The sequence below is a fragment of the Phoxinus phoxinus genome (assembly GCF_949152265.1).
Source record: "Phoxinus phoxinus genome assembly, chromosome: 16".
In the NCBI taxonomy this organism is placed as follows: domain Eukaryota; kingdom Metazoa; phylum Chordata; class Actinopteri; order Cypriniformes; family Leuciscidae; genus Phoxinus; species Phoxinus phoxinus.
In genome coordinates, this window is record NC_136891.1 from 27,184,921 (window position 1) to 27,201,999 (window position 17,079).

At 37.2% G+C, this 17,079-nt stretch overlaps 1 protein-coding gene across 2 annotated transcripts in view; it reads right to left on the reverse strand.

Moving 5' to 3' along the window:
• Positions 1 to 69: 69 nt before the first annotated feature.
• The window catches only part of prkchb (protein kinase C, eta, b), a 50,671-nt gene continuing 33,661 nt past the window's right edge, over positions 70 to 17,079 (reverse strand). Inside the window, exons 1-14 of one of the 2 annotated variants that reach the window (XM_079584343.1) lie at positions 14,007 to 14,785; positions 10,958 to 11,021; positions 10,113 to 10,269; positions 9,982 to 10,016; positions 9,813 to 9,892; positions 9,577 to 9,706; positions 9,350 to 9,480; positions 9,079 to 9,219; positions 8,774 to 8,947; positions 7,314 to 7,468; positions 4,318 to 4,456; positions 4,040 to 4,228; positions 1,995 to 2,141; positions 70 to 1,158 (exon numbers count right to left, since the gene is read on the reverse strand). In XM_079584343.1, the coding sequence (XP_079440469.1) occupies positions 1,012 to 1,158; positions 1,995 to 2,141; positions 4,040 to 4,228; positions 4,318 to 4,456; positions 7,314 to 7,468; positions 8,774 to 8,947; positions 9,079 to 9,219; positions 9,350 to 9,480; positions 9,577 to 9,706; positions 9,813 to 9,892; positions 9,982 to 10,016; positions 10,113 to 10,269; positions 10,958 to 11,021; positions 14,007 to 14,348 (2,031 nt within the window). In that variant the 5' untranslated portion in view covers positions 14,349 to 14,785 and the 3' untranslated portion in view covers positions 70 to 1,011. Of the gene's footprint in view, positions 1,159 to 1,994; positions 2,142 to 4,039; positions 4,229 to 4,317; positions 4,457 to 7,313; positions 7,469 to 8,773; positions 8,948 to 9,078; positions 9,220 to 9,349; positions 9,481 to 9,576; positions 9,707 to 9,812; positions 9,893 to 9,981; positions 10,017 to 10,112; positions 10,270 to 10,957; positions 11,022 to 14,006; positions 14,786 to 17,079 lie in introns of those variants that run through there. The other variant, XM_079584344.1, reaches the window with a different exon arrangement.

Genomic DNA, 17,079 nt, shown 5'->3' on the forward strand with positions numbered 1-17,079 from the left:
CAATGAAGAATTTGAGAATGTGTAACTGTTGTGTTGTATTTGTAGGAGAGGAAAAAAATCTACAAGTTTAAAAAAAAATCTCTGTGACTTCAAATTTATTGATACACATGTGTGGGTATGCTCTACAGCTACAAATTCCGCTCTCACATGTGTTCAGTAGTTTTGCACCAAAAATACCTTCATAGTAAAACCCCGTATTGGGTAATTCACCATGTCACTTTTACCAATAGAATGCTTGAATAGAAAAAAAAAAATCCCGTCTACCAAATTTTCAGACATGGAATTTAAGCATAAACAATCAAAAGGAAAAAAGCAGACGAATGGGACTGTCCAGTTGTATATATGGTCACTGAATGAAATGGAAATGATTTGGCAGTGTCGAATCGACCTGACTCTAAATATTTGATGTTCATAATAGCATCTTAATCTCATTAATCCCATCCCGGTGTGCAGCACTATTGTGCATTATCAGTGCATTAACGCTGCTTCAAATACAGGGTGAGCTCGTGAGAACAACAAATAAATCGAGGGTAATACATAATTCATGGAGGATTTGCACGCCTAGAGAGAAATGTGACACGACCGCAGCTCTGTTTGTCTTTGACGTGTAAACGATATATTGTTTTGTTTTTCTCATGAAAATTTCATGTTTCTATCTCAAGCCACAGATCCCCAGATTCATTATTCAATACTGGACAGGTGATAAGTGTCACATGGTTTAGGTAAACCAACATTTTCTTTGCAATCTGTTACAAAAGGATTTTTCAAGTTTATTACTAAGACTTTAGTTAGCAATATTTTACAATACATAAATTAACTTATTACAATGACTCAATAACAACAACAATAGCACTGGATGGTGCTGTGGAGTATATAGCATTGCCTTCTTCTAAAGTATATGTCCATATTTGTGTCTTAGCAACAAGTCTGTCAACGGAGTGTATTACAACAAGTTCGCTAGAGAGAGTTGATAAGCGAAAGTAACATAATTTAAATAAGACTTGGCTAATGTTAGTTTCGTCGCAGCTCTGGAGCGGTGTAAGTGAAGTCTTTAAAATGATCCTGGTGGAAAGGGAAAAGGCTGTCCTCAATGGGTGTAAGACAGGGTTCCTCTTGGGTGAAGTCAGGGTCAAAATTGGCCACATCCTCAATAGATTCCTACAAACCAAACCAAAACCAAAACATTATTTTTGACCAATATTCACACTTTTCAAATTAATCGGATATTGGTTCTTTAATGTCACATCAGCTGATAAATAGCATCATTTGGTGCATCTATGAAGAATAGCACTCAACAACAGTATTTCACTGGTAAAGTAACTAAAGTAATTTTACTTAAATTACATAAACGTTTACTTTAAGTATATATATATATATATATATATATATATATATATATATATATATATATATATATATATATATAATTTTATATAATTAAATATATTAATACAAGTATTGTAAAATGTCTTCAATTCTATCAAACAATTTTGTAAATATAATAATAATAATAATCAAGGCTATTTGTTACAGTGTGAGCAGGCAGTGTTAGATTTTGCATTGGTTAACATGAACTATGATCAATATATTTTTACAGCATTTATTAACCTTTGTTAAAGTTAGTAAATAAAATGTACATGTTCGTGTTATTTTACAATACATTAACTGATGTTAACAAATAAAACTTTTGATCTTAAATGTATTAGTAAATGTTGAGATTACCATCAACCAGGATCAATAAATGCTGTGGATGTATTGTTCATTGTAGCTCATGGTAAATAATGTTAACTAATGTCAACAAATGAACGCTTATTAATGTGTTACCAGTGTTTTATTATATAAATTAAAATGAAATAAATTAAAATAAATCAGTAATCAAAAATGTATTATTCTGATTATTCAATATAAAGAAAGTCCATAACTGAATCAATATTGGTCAATGTCTACAGCTCACAGAAGAGAATCAAACAGCAGAAGTGCAGAGGTAGGCTTACTATTCGAGGTGTGAACGGTGGTGTGATCTCTCGTTTGTTCAGCTTCTCCCAGTCCAGTCCTGTGAAAAACGTGTGTGCAGTGATGGCCTCTTCCCCTCCATCTCTATCCATGCACCCTAACCGACACGCTGGGTCTCTGGTGAGTAACTGGGTAGATAGCAAACACAAAACTTCATTTTTAAGCTTTTGAACACAGTGCTTGAAAAGTGCACTTGCTCAATCTTTCAAATAACTGCCTTGCTGTAAAAAAAAAAAAAAAAAAGGTCACAAATGTTACCTTAGAGTGGAGTGGGACTTCTACCTGATTTCACAGATAATGTTTTTTGCTATAAATGAATGTAGGCCTACTGTATATAGGTTGGTTCAGTTATGTTAAATAGCATTGTAGACTTGAATAAAACCAGTTAATTTAGATGGTACCATTTTTAGATGCACTTGGTTTGACATTTTGTTATCTAATGCAAGAACATCGTTTCAAGTCCAAATACTAGAATCACTGGAAAAATACAACTTTGTCTTTTTACATTGCCAAACCGGTCTCTGTCATACTGGTCTGCAAAGTTTACTGTCCACAGTACTGGATAGATCAGATCACTGACTTAAGCCCTTGGAAAGGAGATATTGGGATATTACTCCACTAATACGAGAATACCTCTACTTAGTCACATGGTGTTAATCCTTCTACCATGACACAGCTCTTTAACCCTTCATGGGGCACAATGGTGCTTATGTAACGAGGCACAAAGGGCAGGGATAGCCTGTGATAGTGACATCTTGGGTCAAACCGCAGCAATGGGGTCTGCTCACAGGCTGTGCTCTCTGCTCCTTATTAGCCTCATCATGTTTTACTGGTGCTTATATAGAACTGGCCAAGACCCTCAGAACAGCCATGAAACATGTTCACTCTGAGCTCTTTAAATGAAGCCAGATTTGAGGTTATTCTGGTGAGAAGAAGAATCAGAGCTTGTTGAAGATTAGAACAGAATCAGGTTTCAGCATGAAGGCCTCGAGTAGATACTCTTTTTTTATGAAATGTTTTCACAATGGAAGAGGAAGAGAGTGGTTTAAACATAAGGCGTCACTGCCAGGAAAGGCACAGATTTCCCAACATAGCTGCCTGAGATGCAAGTCAAGACTCTGGGTTGTGTCCTCAGAGTACATGTAGAGAAACTGGTGTAGTAAAAGTCAGATAAATGTACTTGCAGTAGTACAAAACAATGGATTCGATTCAAGTGGCGTCTTTAAGTACGCTTACATTAAAGCTTTAATTGACAAAGGCCTTTGTGTGATTGAGCTAGTCTAGATAATCAAATATTCACATGCATCTCACCTCTGTTTGGAGCATGTGCTTAGGCCAATTGTATACCAATTAACGTGTAAACAACTGAAATAACTAAAATACCTGATTTACATGCAAATCAATAACCCGCCAATGCACGTAACCGTGTTTACAAGACTGTATAAAAAAACAAACAGGTTATTGCCTGCCTGGTGGTGACGTCAAAACGCAAGCATCCATGTATTACACTCTGTTTATTATGTGAGTTGTGACGTTAACTAAAGCATAAAAAAAAACAGTATTTCAGAGTATTTCAAAATGTCAGCGGGAACGACTCATTCTCCTCTAGTATTTGAGGTTTCTACAACTGTACCACTTGTCCTTTGGCTGCATGAGATGAGAACACATTTTTTATACTTCTTGGGTCAAGAAAAAGCCAGAGTTTACTCCCCTACCGTGAAACGCTCGCTGTGGCTGGATGCGCTTAATCTGCCATATAAGGATGTATTTCTCTCACATATCACACATGAACACTTCAATGAGCTTAAACTGTTTATGACCTTACGGCGTTAAAGGAAAAAGGTTTAATGTGTTTACATGACCACACACGTTGTCGGCTTATTAAGCGTTATCGGGTTAAGAACGCGCATGTAAACGTGCAGTGTTTACGAACAGACATTTTATAAAGACAAATTGTTTTGGTCTGACTTATATTAAGTCATCATGTGTAATCAATCTGATTGTTTGACAGCAGATCTGGACTCACTCCTCTAAGGATGTCCTCTGCCTCGTTGCTGAGCCAGGATGAATAAATGATCTCTTCTTTGAGGATGCACTCAAACAGCTCGTCCTCAGTCTCCGCTTCAAATGGAGCATGTCCCGACAGCATCTCATAAAGCAGCACGCCCAGAGCCCACCAGTCCACTGATACACCATACAGCTCCTCCAGGATGATCTGAGAGAGACACACAGCGTTAAACATCTACATGTGAAGAGAAAACACATTAACCATCATCTTATATATCCTCTTATCGTGATGCTCACCTCAGGTGCAATATAATCTGGAGTCCCACAGAAGGTGCTAGTAAGTTTTCCATGAAAGATTTCCTCTTTGCACATGCCAAAATCTGCCAGTTTGCAGTGGCCATGTCTGTCCAGGAGAATATTATCCAGTTTCAGGTCCCTTTAAAACACAAAACAGAATGACAAAACTCAAATTATTAATAAATAGTAAAATAGCTCTGGGTAACCATCAAGTAAGTGACAACAAGGTAAATATCAATAATTAACTTTTTACAATTTTTTACTTTAGTTAATTACAGATGTTTTCTGCACTTTATTCACTTATTTTGAGACAACATTTGTGCAATTGTGCTGAAAGGGTTTAACCGTTAAAATGCATCAAATGAAGCATAAAGTAATCCACTCTTATCGGAAGCTAAAAGCATTATTGAATGCTTTACATAGCTAACATATTTTATTAAACAGCGGAAGGATTTGTATAATTTTATGAATGAAAGACATTACAGCTGTAATTTATGTGTGCCTACACATAAGTCATAAATAACAAGCTGAAAGACAGCCTGCGGTAGCACAAACAATGTAAACGAAATATCGCAAACATACAATAGAGAATAACAAATGAGGTTCACAGAGTTCAAATGCTATTGACGCACAATGACAAATGAGCGTGTACTGCAATGCTTGCATGCTTGACACAAGTGTGTAGAGTAATCAGCATGAGGAGCATCATTCAGTCTCCTGTCATCAGAGAAGGAAAGGCCATATTGATCCAGTGGAAAAGAGAATGACGGAATGTAAATTGGATTAACAGCTTCTTGTGGCCAAAGGTTTCCAAGGAAATGTTGTCTAATTTCATTAGAAAACAATTAACAGAGAGCACATTGAGAGGTAACCTCTTTACTGTGTTGTTAAAAGTGCATGACTGTGCCGCATTACTCAGTAAACAACAAAGAATAGAGTGTTTTACAACAACACTATGCACACGTGTTATTCCATCTCCCATTACTTCGTTCAGTCAGGGTAACACTGGAGCCTCATTAATGAAACAGGAGCATTTCTGTGTGAATCATTAATAAAATCATTCTCTGTCTTGAGAATACCTGGGGAGCAGGTCCAAATGTCCCCACAAAGATGGCAATATTCAGTATACAAATCACTTTGTCTATGGAAAGTACCCATAAAACATTAAAACACAATGCGTGTGTGTGTGAGTGTGTGTGTGTGTGTGTGTGTTTCTGGCAACTTGTGTCTTCTTGTTTCTTCTCAAATGATTTATACAAATGTTATTCTCAAGTGTTACGAATCAGGTAATATACACAAATGGAAAAGAGAAAGAAAGACAGAGACTACTACAAAATCAAAAAGGTACCAACTTCCTTTACTTCATGCCTAAGGGAACAAGCACAGAGACATGCAGAGACTCACGCTCACAGTTTCAGAGGGCTGGCGCTGGCAAAAATAACAGCATGGCAAACTCACAAGCCTGGCCATCAGCCACAGCCCGAATCTGCAGCTGGAGAACTGGCAGAACTATTGCAGAGCCAGCAAAATGGGCAAATCTCTCTTCTGCTTAACCATCATTGACGTAACCGAATGCTTTCCTCTCTACGTAAAACAACCCAAGACTCTTGCAATGTTGCAACAAAAAGTCTTCAAACACCAAGTATTCTGATAAAAAAAAAAAAAGGTTTATCATTTAATAAAAAAACAAAAACAAAGGAAAGGGCGTAATTTCTGATGCCCTTTTGGGAACCAGATATAATTTACAGTGGAACAATTTGAGCGGTCAATAAACACTCTGCATTTTGACTTTATCCAAGCCTCCGGGTATAACAGGCTGAAGTGAGACTAAACAGTTAAGTCATTAATGAACTCTTCACTTCCTTCATGCACTGTCCATCCAGTATAGTCTAGTCCTCGGATTAGAGCATAGCCAGATTACACAGCATCTAATATAAGATCAGGGTTAAGTAAGGTGAAGTGGAGAGGAACAGCTTGACGACACAGAGGTCAACTAATCGTTGTATTGCTGGTTTTATAGGTGTGTTCCCGTTGGCCCTGCAAAATCAATGCTCAAATATTGTGATGAGATTTTTAATATTTATTCAGAATAATATATGTGCATGTTATGCTATATTGCACTTTGTAACAGAAAAAGAGTCATGTGATAAAACCAGAGCAGTGCACAGGCCGCTCTCTCACTCTCCCTCCCTTGCTCTCTCTGTCTTTCTGAGTAAACAACTTATGTAATAATAGCTCCATTACTGTGACGTCAGCTCAAGTCCACACTCAAAATGTCCCCATGGACCTCCTACAATACAACACTGCCATCTTTCCCAGGACACTACTCTTCTCCCCATAAGCTTCACTTCACAGAAGCGTTATAAATACCCTAAAATAATTAGCTTTAAAGCCCAATAAAATCGAAAGGAAAGGTCAGAGTGGCCATAAAGAGGTCCATATGATTGTAAAGACGACAGAGGGTCAGCAAAGTTCACTGGAATTCCAGAAAAGACTCCACAGGGAAGCTTGTAAATGCTGCGAGCCTCATTTGAATGGGAAAGCAGTTTGCCAGATCTGTTTATATTTGGGCTTGGCTCTATTACAAGGGTGATCGGAAAGCTCAGGTAGACAAAGGTCATGTGATTACAGCCAGGAAGAGCACAATGTTATGACAAGGAATAGAAAGACTAAGTCTAGGGTGGAGACTGTCTGTAAAATCTGACGAAATGCGTCAGGACATGCGTAGACTGATCACATGCATGTCAAAGCAAACAACTGAAAGGCAGTTGCACTAGGGTGTGAAAATCTACAGTAGTTTCAGATGAACATAATGAATTTCAAATATTCTTCCTTCTGACAAAGGAATCACATGTTTTGTACATTCAAACCGTGAGGAAAGATAAGCTAACTTGGACAGCTAGCTCAAACATAATGTAGCAAAATTTAAACCAGAGAGAAAAGATCAAACATGAGAGGAAATGTGTGACATTAACATGATCCACAGTATTCCTCACCTGTAAATGATGCCTTTGGAGTGAAGGAACATCAGGGCCAAAATGACCTCCGCGGCATAAAACTGTGCTCGTGGCTCATCAAAACGCCTGCACTTCTGGATGTGGAACATGAGGTCACCACCATTCACAAACTCCATGACAAAGAATAACCGATCCTGGGAAATGAAGAGCACAGGTTAGCAAATACAGAGAACAATAATGTGGAAAAACGTGTTATAAAGTATAAAAGAGTCAAATACAAAGTAATATATTCAATATTCATTATATTACTTCCTCCAGCATTAACAAACATGTAAACCTGTAATATGTAAAGTATTTGAACTTGTGTGATAAGACATTGATGCTATTAATGTAAAAATGTCTAAAAACAACGATTTATATATTATATTTTACACATACATCTATTGCAATTATAAAACATTTATTTAAAATACACAACTGTTCAAAAGTTTATAAATGTCTTAACTGTCACTTTTTAACAATTTATCATATGATCAAATGTGTAAGTCAACAAAAAACTTGCATCACTTCCTGTTAACGTTTTCGGTATTGAGAGCAGGAAGTGATTACTATTACTAACCAAGACGCTCCATCTACTGTTTACATTGGGTATTGCAAACCAAGACGCTCCATCTACTGTTTACATTGGGTATTGCAACTGTCATCACTCATTTAGATTATTTCTAAAGATGGGCTTTTATTTTAAATTATGCTCTCAGAAAGAGCAGTAATCTTATGGACTGTATCAAGTATCAGTAGCATTTGATAGCATTAAATGGACCAAATGCTATTCAGCTGTCAGATATTTAACCCCAGGAAATATTATCATGAAGTTTCAGGAGACTGAAGTATGTTTCAGGAGATTGAAGATAAAGCCAAAGTATTTCAGGAACGTAAACACTTTTTTTTTATATGATGTCAAGGGGTTTTACCAAAAAGCATTGTGTTTCCTGGTTGAGTGAGCGAAATGGAGTGTCTACATTCAACAACACTAGCCCGTGATGACATAAGTTACCACTACTGCAAAGTCTAGCGTGATTTCTTCTAGGCTCACATTACAGATTATCTACTCGATAACATGTCAACAAATCACACACTGAACAGAATTCACCCCTGACCGGATAACGGCATTTACTCTGGTTTCCCGAAAGCTGTTTGAGAAGCATTTCTAGATTCTTCTATTGTCCTATGAATGAATTTATATAACAAGGAATCCAACTTTCCTTTATCAGAGTTCAATGTACACTGTAAGAAATGATACTGGGAATTTTCTGTGAGGACATTATCTGTTAAGTTTACGGACATTTCCTTTACCCTAAAACATGACGCAGTGTAATGGGAAATTCAAGGGTAAGGCCTATATATGGAATATGGGATTTATCAAATATATTGTCATTATTTTACCCCTCTTCATCATATGACATGCTATTAGCACCTCAAATCCATTTGAGGGCTCTTACCGCAGTCTGAAAGCAGTAGTAGAGCTGCGTGAGAAATGGATGTTGGTGGGACAGAGTCAGCACTCTCTTCTCAATCATGGTTGCCTCGACATCATCGTCTTGCAGTATGACATCCTTCTTCAGCATTTTCACAGCAAAGACCCTGTGGTCACTTTTTAGACGAGCCAACATCACCTACAGATGCGCATATATACACATCTGTGGTTAAAAGTGCCAGGACGTTCTTAAGACATATTGAGAATTTATTCTGATCAAATGCAAGGGAATGTAATCTTGGTAATGAGGCATGGTTGCATGTGTGATACCTTCCCAAAGCTGCCTTTTCCCAGCACTTGCAAGAAACTAAAGTCTTCCAGACCAACTTTAACAGTGTCGTCCTCCTCAAATGCTGTTGGCATGCCTTTCATGGAGTTCTGACCCTTTATTCCTGTCACGTGCAGAGAACTCTATGGAGAACAAATACGGAGAAATGTACTCAATGTACACAAATTTGGAGAAATATCTCACAAAAACAATAAATGTGGATATAACCAAAGCAAATATTATTGATATTCGAGATGGCTCTTATGAAGATACCTCAGACTTTCGTTTGGAGAGTGTGTTGAGCAATCCAATCTCTGACAATTTTCTGGCCAGTTCCGAACTGTTCACTCCGCAGTTGGGAGCAACATTTTGTTCACAGCGTTTGTGGATGTTCATCTTGCAACCTGAACAAATCCACACCACACACATGACAACAATCTTTGACTACGAAGCAGGCATATTCACATGTATTCCAATAGGTCGAGTAAATATATGCTTACTCTTGCATTGGAGACCCTGTTTCATCAGGCCGTACAGGAGAGATCCGCAGTGGTTACAGTATGTGAGAACTTTGTAGTTGTGGTCTCTAAACTGGTGGGGTAAGTTGACGCTGAAGCCCTGACTTTGGCCCTGTACACAGAATAATATGCATGTCAAATGGATCCACAATACAACTATGTCATCACACATGCATTCACACACGCACACGCACATGCACACACACTCACTCTCTTACCTCATTTAAATCTTTCTTCATACGTGGACACTCACTTACAATCAAGTTATGACACCTCTTATGGACCACACACGCGCACACTAGAACAGTAAGGCAAAAAGTGAATGTTGCTATTCCTTGTGTATACATGTAAAATGATCATTCCACTAATATTAGTAACCATACACACCTTGACATTGATAACCTTGCTTTCCAATAACACCCCTGGGAAAAGATTATATTTTTATAACCACATGGCATAGGCATACCATACATTAATTGAGGCTATGTGCATGAAGGTGTGTTATATGTAAGTCTCACCAAATGAAGTTTTTGCAATGGCAGCAAAAAGTAGGCTGGGGAAGGAAGGTTGCCATAAACTTATGACCGTAGACTTGGTGGACCTTTCTTTTCTTCAAAGCTTTTTGCCCCTCTCTTGTAAGTTTTTTATGGGGTCTCGATCCATTCACAGCTTCTTCTGAAATTGATGGCAACACTCAGTCAGCACAATTAAAATGCCAACAAAATGAACTGTAAAGTTGGATAAGTACACATGCCAGTGGGACATTTACAAAGAATTATGAAAAGCTGGTCATGATTTTTTAGAATAAAACTTAAAAAAGAAAACTATGTTTAAAGACAAAAATATAACAACATCTTTATTAAAAGACATACAAAATGAAACAGTGTCTAAAAGAAAAACAGCACACCATGTTCAATTTATATCTTAACTGTCTACTGTAAATGTTCATGGCAGATTTGTCACAGACACACACATAAACAAACATTTTATATTATAATTACACATCAATAATTTATTTTTATATAAGAATAATAAAGATTTAGGTAACACTTTAGTTTAGGGTTCAATTAACTAGTTGCTTTTTAGCATGCATATTACTAGGATATTGGCTGTTTATTAGTACTTATAAGGCACATATTAATGCATTATTCTACATGACCATATTCTACATTCCTAATCCTACCCAATACATAAACTTATGAACTACCTCACTGACTATTAATAAGCCGTAACTAGGTGTTTATTGAGGCAAAAGTTGTAGTTAATATTTAGTTACCGGTAATAGTGAGAATTGGACCCTAATCTAAAGTGTGACCAAGATTTATATTTAAACATATATTTATAGTTAATGAAAACAGCTAACCATCTGTAAAGGAGCCGGTGAGAGAGATGGTTATATACACACTTCCCTCTGGTTCCAGATTCACCTGGAAGAGGAGATAACCGGTGAGATACATTATATTACACTTTAAAAGCACACTAAAAACTACTGTAAGTGCTGACACTATGATAAAATATCACGTTTATATCAAATACAACATCCTGTAGAGCTTTATAACAGTTGTGTTCAATATTTAGCAGTTGCAAAAACAAACAAAAACAACAACAAAAATACTTGTCTAGGTCACATTGAGATTATATAAACTGCAAAAATAGCATGCTAGCCTGCACACAAAGTGAAAATATTTAAACCAATTTTTTTTTTTAACACCAGACTTTCCACTAAGCTGATAACACTGATGTTAAAGGTGATACATTTAGCTTTAGATTTTTTTTAGAGCAAAGGATGTGGCTATACTGTTTGATGTGGTTAAGACCATGACAGGTCACACACACACACACACACACACACACACACACACACACACACACACACACACACACACACACAGACACACACACACACAGACACACACACACACACACACACACACACACACACACACACACACTCTCTCTCTCTCTCTCTCTCCACACTGACCTTCTATCACAATCTCAGTCATTCGATCTTGCCATCTAAGTCATTCTCTCGCTTCCTATCATTTAGCTTGCCCTGCAAAGTGGGAGGAATTCCTGTAATGCGAGGCAAGACGAGGAAAGCAGGACTAGCTGGTTTAGGGAGTTGAATCCATAGCACGCACCATGAATCACAACAAGTGTGTAGGGATAGGAAGGTTTAAAGATTGACCCACGCCACGGCACTTGAAAAGTATTTAAAAAGTATAAAATGTAAAGAGATAAACTCAGCAACGCATAAGGCACATCGTTTTCCATATTGCATATACCGGTACACATTATCTAGGTTGCCAGGAAACTGCATATCAGATGCAAAGATTAACAAACTCTCAGCTGTGAAGCCAAAGCAGAGGTTTAACCTACCACCAACTCAGTTATGTTTGGCAGCTGGCTTTAAAATTACACCAAACCACTCAGCCGAATAGAAATCAAATCATTACAAAACGTCAACTTGAGTTCTGATGAATGCTTTTGCAAGTTGTACATGTGGAAAGCTTAATATTTACAACATATGGGAGGTTTATATGGGTCAAAGAGAGGAATCTGGCTAGTTTGGTTGAGCAGCATGTCTGCACTGGTGGTACGTGAGTTTGCAAGCGCGTCCCCCGCAAACACACTAAAACCACATTTGCAAAATAACCAGCACATTTTCTGCAACCTAAACTCTTCAAAATAAAAGTTCCAAAAGTTGTTTTCCCCCCCACAAAGAACATTTTAGTGAACTGAAGAATTATTTTTCTTAGTGAGAAGAACATTTGAATAATCTAAAGAACCTTTTTCCACTATAAAGATAACTTTTGAGGAACGTAAAGGTTCCATGGATGTTACAGGTTCTTCATGGAAGCATCAATGCCAATAAAAAAAGTATTTTTAAGAGTTTATATTGTCATAATGGTAATTTTAAAAGGATCAGTAAAAGTTAGGACATGAAGCTGATTTTAGGGTTACAATTTTTTTGATGGCCCACTTTAGATATATGTAACTTTGCAACTAGATTTCAACTTAATAAACATTAGAGTATAGCAGACTGTTATGTTAGAGTTAGGTTTTACGGTTCAGAAAAGTAGAATAAGTTGACATGTAGTTGCAGAGTTACTTATAGTCAGTAGAATGCCTGTTGGGGAGTAACAGTATAGATATTAGCAGATATTAAGCAGACAGTCTACTAATACTCTAATGACTGCTAGTTGACATGTAGTTGCAAAGTTATTTAGTAGAATGTCTAAAGTGGACCATCAAAATTAAGTGTTACCATATTTTAAAACTTGTATACCATCCAAATGAAGCCTAAAGCAAATACTGTACATAGGCCTACTAAAAAATAATATCATGTTCTGCCAAATTTGTAACATTGAAAAATGTACATTTCAGAAGTTTTAGTAAACATAACCTAAAACACCCACAAAAAAACACCATAATCAGATTTCAAAACAGCGAGAAAACCAACTGCTTAAAGGGCTTATTTGACCACATTTTATCACTTGGACTAAAGGGAAAACAGACACGAGTATGTCAAACCACACATCACCGTTTACCCAATAGATGCAAGAGGAGGTGACAACTCTGAGAGTTTCCGTGATGCATGGTGCTGCTGGGGTGCAACATGTGGTTCTGAGCAGTGAGCACGACTAGTTATTGCACAAACGAAAGCGACAGGACCCTCTGACAATAACACTGAAAGGCCTGCAGTCATGACAAAAACTACAAAGAAAAGGGAGCGATATGTTCCACATCTCTCTTACTTTGCATTTCACTGCATTTTGTATGCAAATTATATCAGAGTAATATCAAAAGTAAAACAATCATGTTCAGGGAATGACTCTGAATATAAAATTTAAAGAGATAGTTTACCAAAAAAAAAAAGAAAGAAAATCCTTTCATCATTTACTCACTCTCAAATTTTTCCAAACCTGTATGCATTTCTTTCTTCTACTGAACACAAAAGAAGATATTTTGATGAATGTGGTTAAAACTGCGCCCCATTGACTTACATAGTATTTTTTCCAAAAATGGAAGTCAATTGGGGCCCATCAACTGTTTGGTTACAAACATTCTACAAACTATCTTCTTTTGTGTTCAGCAGAATAAAGAAATTCATAAAGGTTTGGACTCCCTTTAAGTAGGCTATAGGAGGTAACTAACCATAGCAAAAGCTGCTTTCATAATTTATCGATAAAACAAATAACTTTTCATGTTACAATTGTATACATCAATCAATGTCTATCAAAAAAAAAATTATCGTCAAACAATAAATTATGGTGATATCATGTCTGTCCTAAATTAGCATAATAACTATTGTAAAACTAGGCTAGCCTATACTCTTGTGTGTGTTTTTTTAATACCAAGTTACCACACCTCTTTATATAGCTAGTTAAGGAACAACAGTGAAAACTCACCCATCCTTCAAAAGTCTGTCTTGTGTTTGATGGCACTATCAGTTCGTCAAGCTGGATTCTGTAATTTGCGACAAAATCGTCGTATCCTATAGGGGTGTTATTGAAAACAGCCAGTTCCAGCTCTTTGCCATTCGATATGTATGGGCAGAATTCATCATCGAAGCTCGGCTTGTTGGTCTTCGATTTTGTGGCGGTTTGTCCAACTTTCAGATTATCTACTTTAACAACGATGTAAGGATCCAGGTGGGTTTTCTTATGAAAGGTGTGGCGAGTTGAAAAAGTTGTTGGTTTTAAATCCACTGCCTCCCCGATACGCAGCCTCAAATATCCGTTGAATTTCATAGTTGTAGCTCCAGTAGGCTATTTAGGCTAATATTCGATGCAATAAGGCGAATAGGCAATAAATCGAAAGAATTCACTTTTCAATTAACACGAAATCATCATAGCCTAGTCTAAACTACAAAATAAAACATTCTGAAGAAACATAGAACTGACATAGTCACAGACAGTCAAAAACCTGAAACAGCGAAACCACAGATGAGTGCTGAGATCGTCCTTCATAAAATTGTCAAGAGTAATCCTCTCTCTCTCTCTCTCTCTCTCTCTCTCTCTCTCTCTCTCTCTCTCTCTCTCTCTCTCTCTCTCTCTCTCTCTCTCTGTGTAGTTTGAGCTATGCGAAGCGTCACGAATAGATACATTCCGTGTTTGTGCCGTCATCAAGTATAAGTATGCAGAAAATGCGAGCATAACAAAGACACACCTGACTCCGTGCTTCTCCTACCAACTCTCCACAGACGACATGGAAATCCATTTAGAATGAATCACAATTAGCAGGGCTAGACTCCAGTAGTGTTTTTCTTTTTCTTTTTCAGTTCACAACTAGGCTACTATTTTTACTGATGTCTATAATGAAGCTTCAAAACATTAAATCTCTCTTGGTATGTAACAGGAGCATAAGCATTAACTGCACTGTCACTGTGTAACAGACCGACATCTTTTCCCAAGAAAACAGAGCAGAACAACTTTTAATAAGATGTCAGCTATAGCACCAGAGGAAAGTGAAAGTGAAAGACAGAGATATATCATTTGTGACACAAAAATGTTAAATGTGAATGTCAGCAACTGAATTTAATATCTGATACAACAGGGTCAATATATGTGCATATACGCCCAGTTTATAGAATAAAACAAAAATGGTCATTATATATAGGCCTACTGTAGGGCAGGCCTATATGCCTTTTTTATATGCCACCTTGAATAATGCAAAGAAAACATTTTTAAACAACACAATACTAATGTTTTAACCACAGAAGGGTTAAGAATTCAATATTTTGTGGAATTAACCTGATTTCCAATCACAGCTTTCGTGCGTATACCAGCCTTTCATTTTGCACAAAAATCCAAGCTTTTGGTTGATGGCCTGTGACCTTCTATCTTCCTCTTGATCACATTGCAGAGGGTTTCAGTGGTGTTAAGACCTGGAGATCGGGCTGGGACAGGGTCTTGATCTGGTGATCAATCCACCTTTATTGGCCTGGCTGTGTGGCATGGAGCATTGTTTTGCGGGAAAACCAATCCTTCGAGTTGGGGAACATTGTCAGAACATTTCTCTTACAGGATAGGCTTGAGTCACACGCCCTTCTCAAAGATGTATCTACTCGATTCTAGCCTTATTGAAGAACCCCCAGATCGTCACCCACCCACCACCAAATTGAATTGTGGGTGCATGTTCAAGACACTCTGGGTTGTAGGCCTCCCCCGGTCTCTTTCTAACCAAAAGAGGACCAGGTTTTGGGCAAAGCTGAAAACTGGACTCATCAGATAAATTCAGAATCAGGCCGATCCGATATTTATATTTCATATCATCTTTATTTCAATGAATTAACAAAAATGTTTAAATGTTTTAGTTAACAATAACAACAATGGACCCCTTTGATAGCCGGCAAATATTGTATGTAAGATGAATTTACATACAATATTTGCCTTCTATAGCACTACTGCATAACTGTGCTTCAAACAAACAAGAGTTATGCAGTAGTGCTATGCTAAATTGTCCAGAAGAGGGCAGTGTTGCATCATCAAACGTCACCTTACCAATTTAGGTTTCTAATTTCTAAAATGCTCTTCCAGGCAGTAGCGATTCTGGCTTATTTGGTGCCCTTGGCGAAATAAGACATGTCACCCCTCCAACACCACCACCTCCCCAATAGTAGGCTACGTTAATGCACATTATCCCCCCCCCCCCCCCCCCACATTATATATATGAAGACTTCAGATGCAAAAGCCTCTTAGTGTCATCTGAAATTTTCTTCTAAAATTATCATTTTTATTAAACTCGTATATTTAAGTTCAGTAATTTCACTTTAATGACAATTAATAGGTCATTTTCAAAGTGAAATAACTGAACATAAACATACAAGCTTGATAAAAATGATCATTTTAGAAGAAGATTTCAGATGGCACTTAGAGGCTTTTGCATTTGAAGTCTTCATATTTCTGATATTTCATCAGTCAATCGTGGAAGTGGTTGATAGCTTCTGGCAACATTAAATCCAGGAGAGAAGAGAATTCTAGAGCACAAGAGATTCGCGCACACGCAATATCCGGGCGAGATGAACGATAAAGAAGAGAAGAAAGCTGGGTGCACTGTTGCCGCCCTATAGGTGGATGCCTATATTGCCTATGCCAGGATTTGCCACTGCCTCTAGGGCTGGGCTTTTGGACAATTCAGGAGTTTGGCCCAGCCTGGCAAACACCTTCATCTTTGCCTAACAATCTGGCCCACACTGAAAGTCGAATGGCCTACCTTGTAAATTTACACAAAGTTACACAATGGAGATTCATAAAATGCATTACACAAGTCATGAATGAGAGTAATGGAAATAAATTAAAAGTGTAAAAAAAGAAGAATATTAAAATGAATAAGAGTCAATACACCACAAAAATTTGCTGTACTATTTTCACTCAATTTTTGTAATGCCTAAAATTGTAATCCCTAATTTTTGGGATTGCAGTAACTCAATATAGTAATCCATTACTTTAAAAAGTACACTGTTAATGTGACATTAAACAG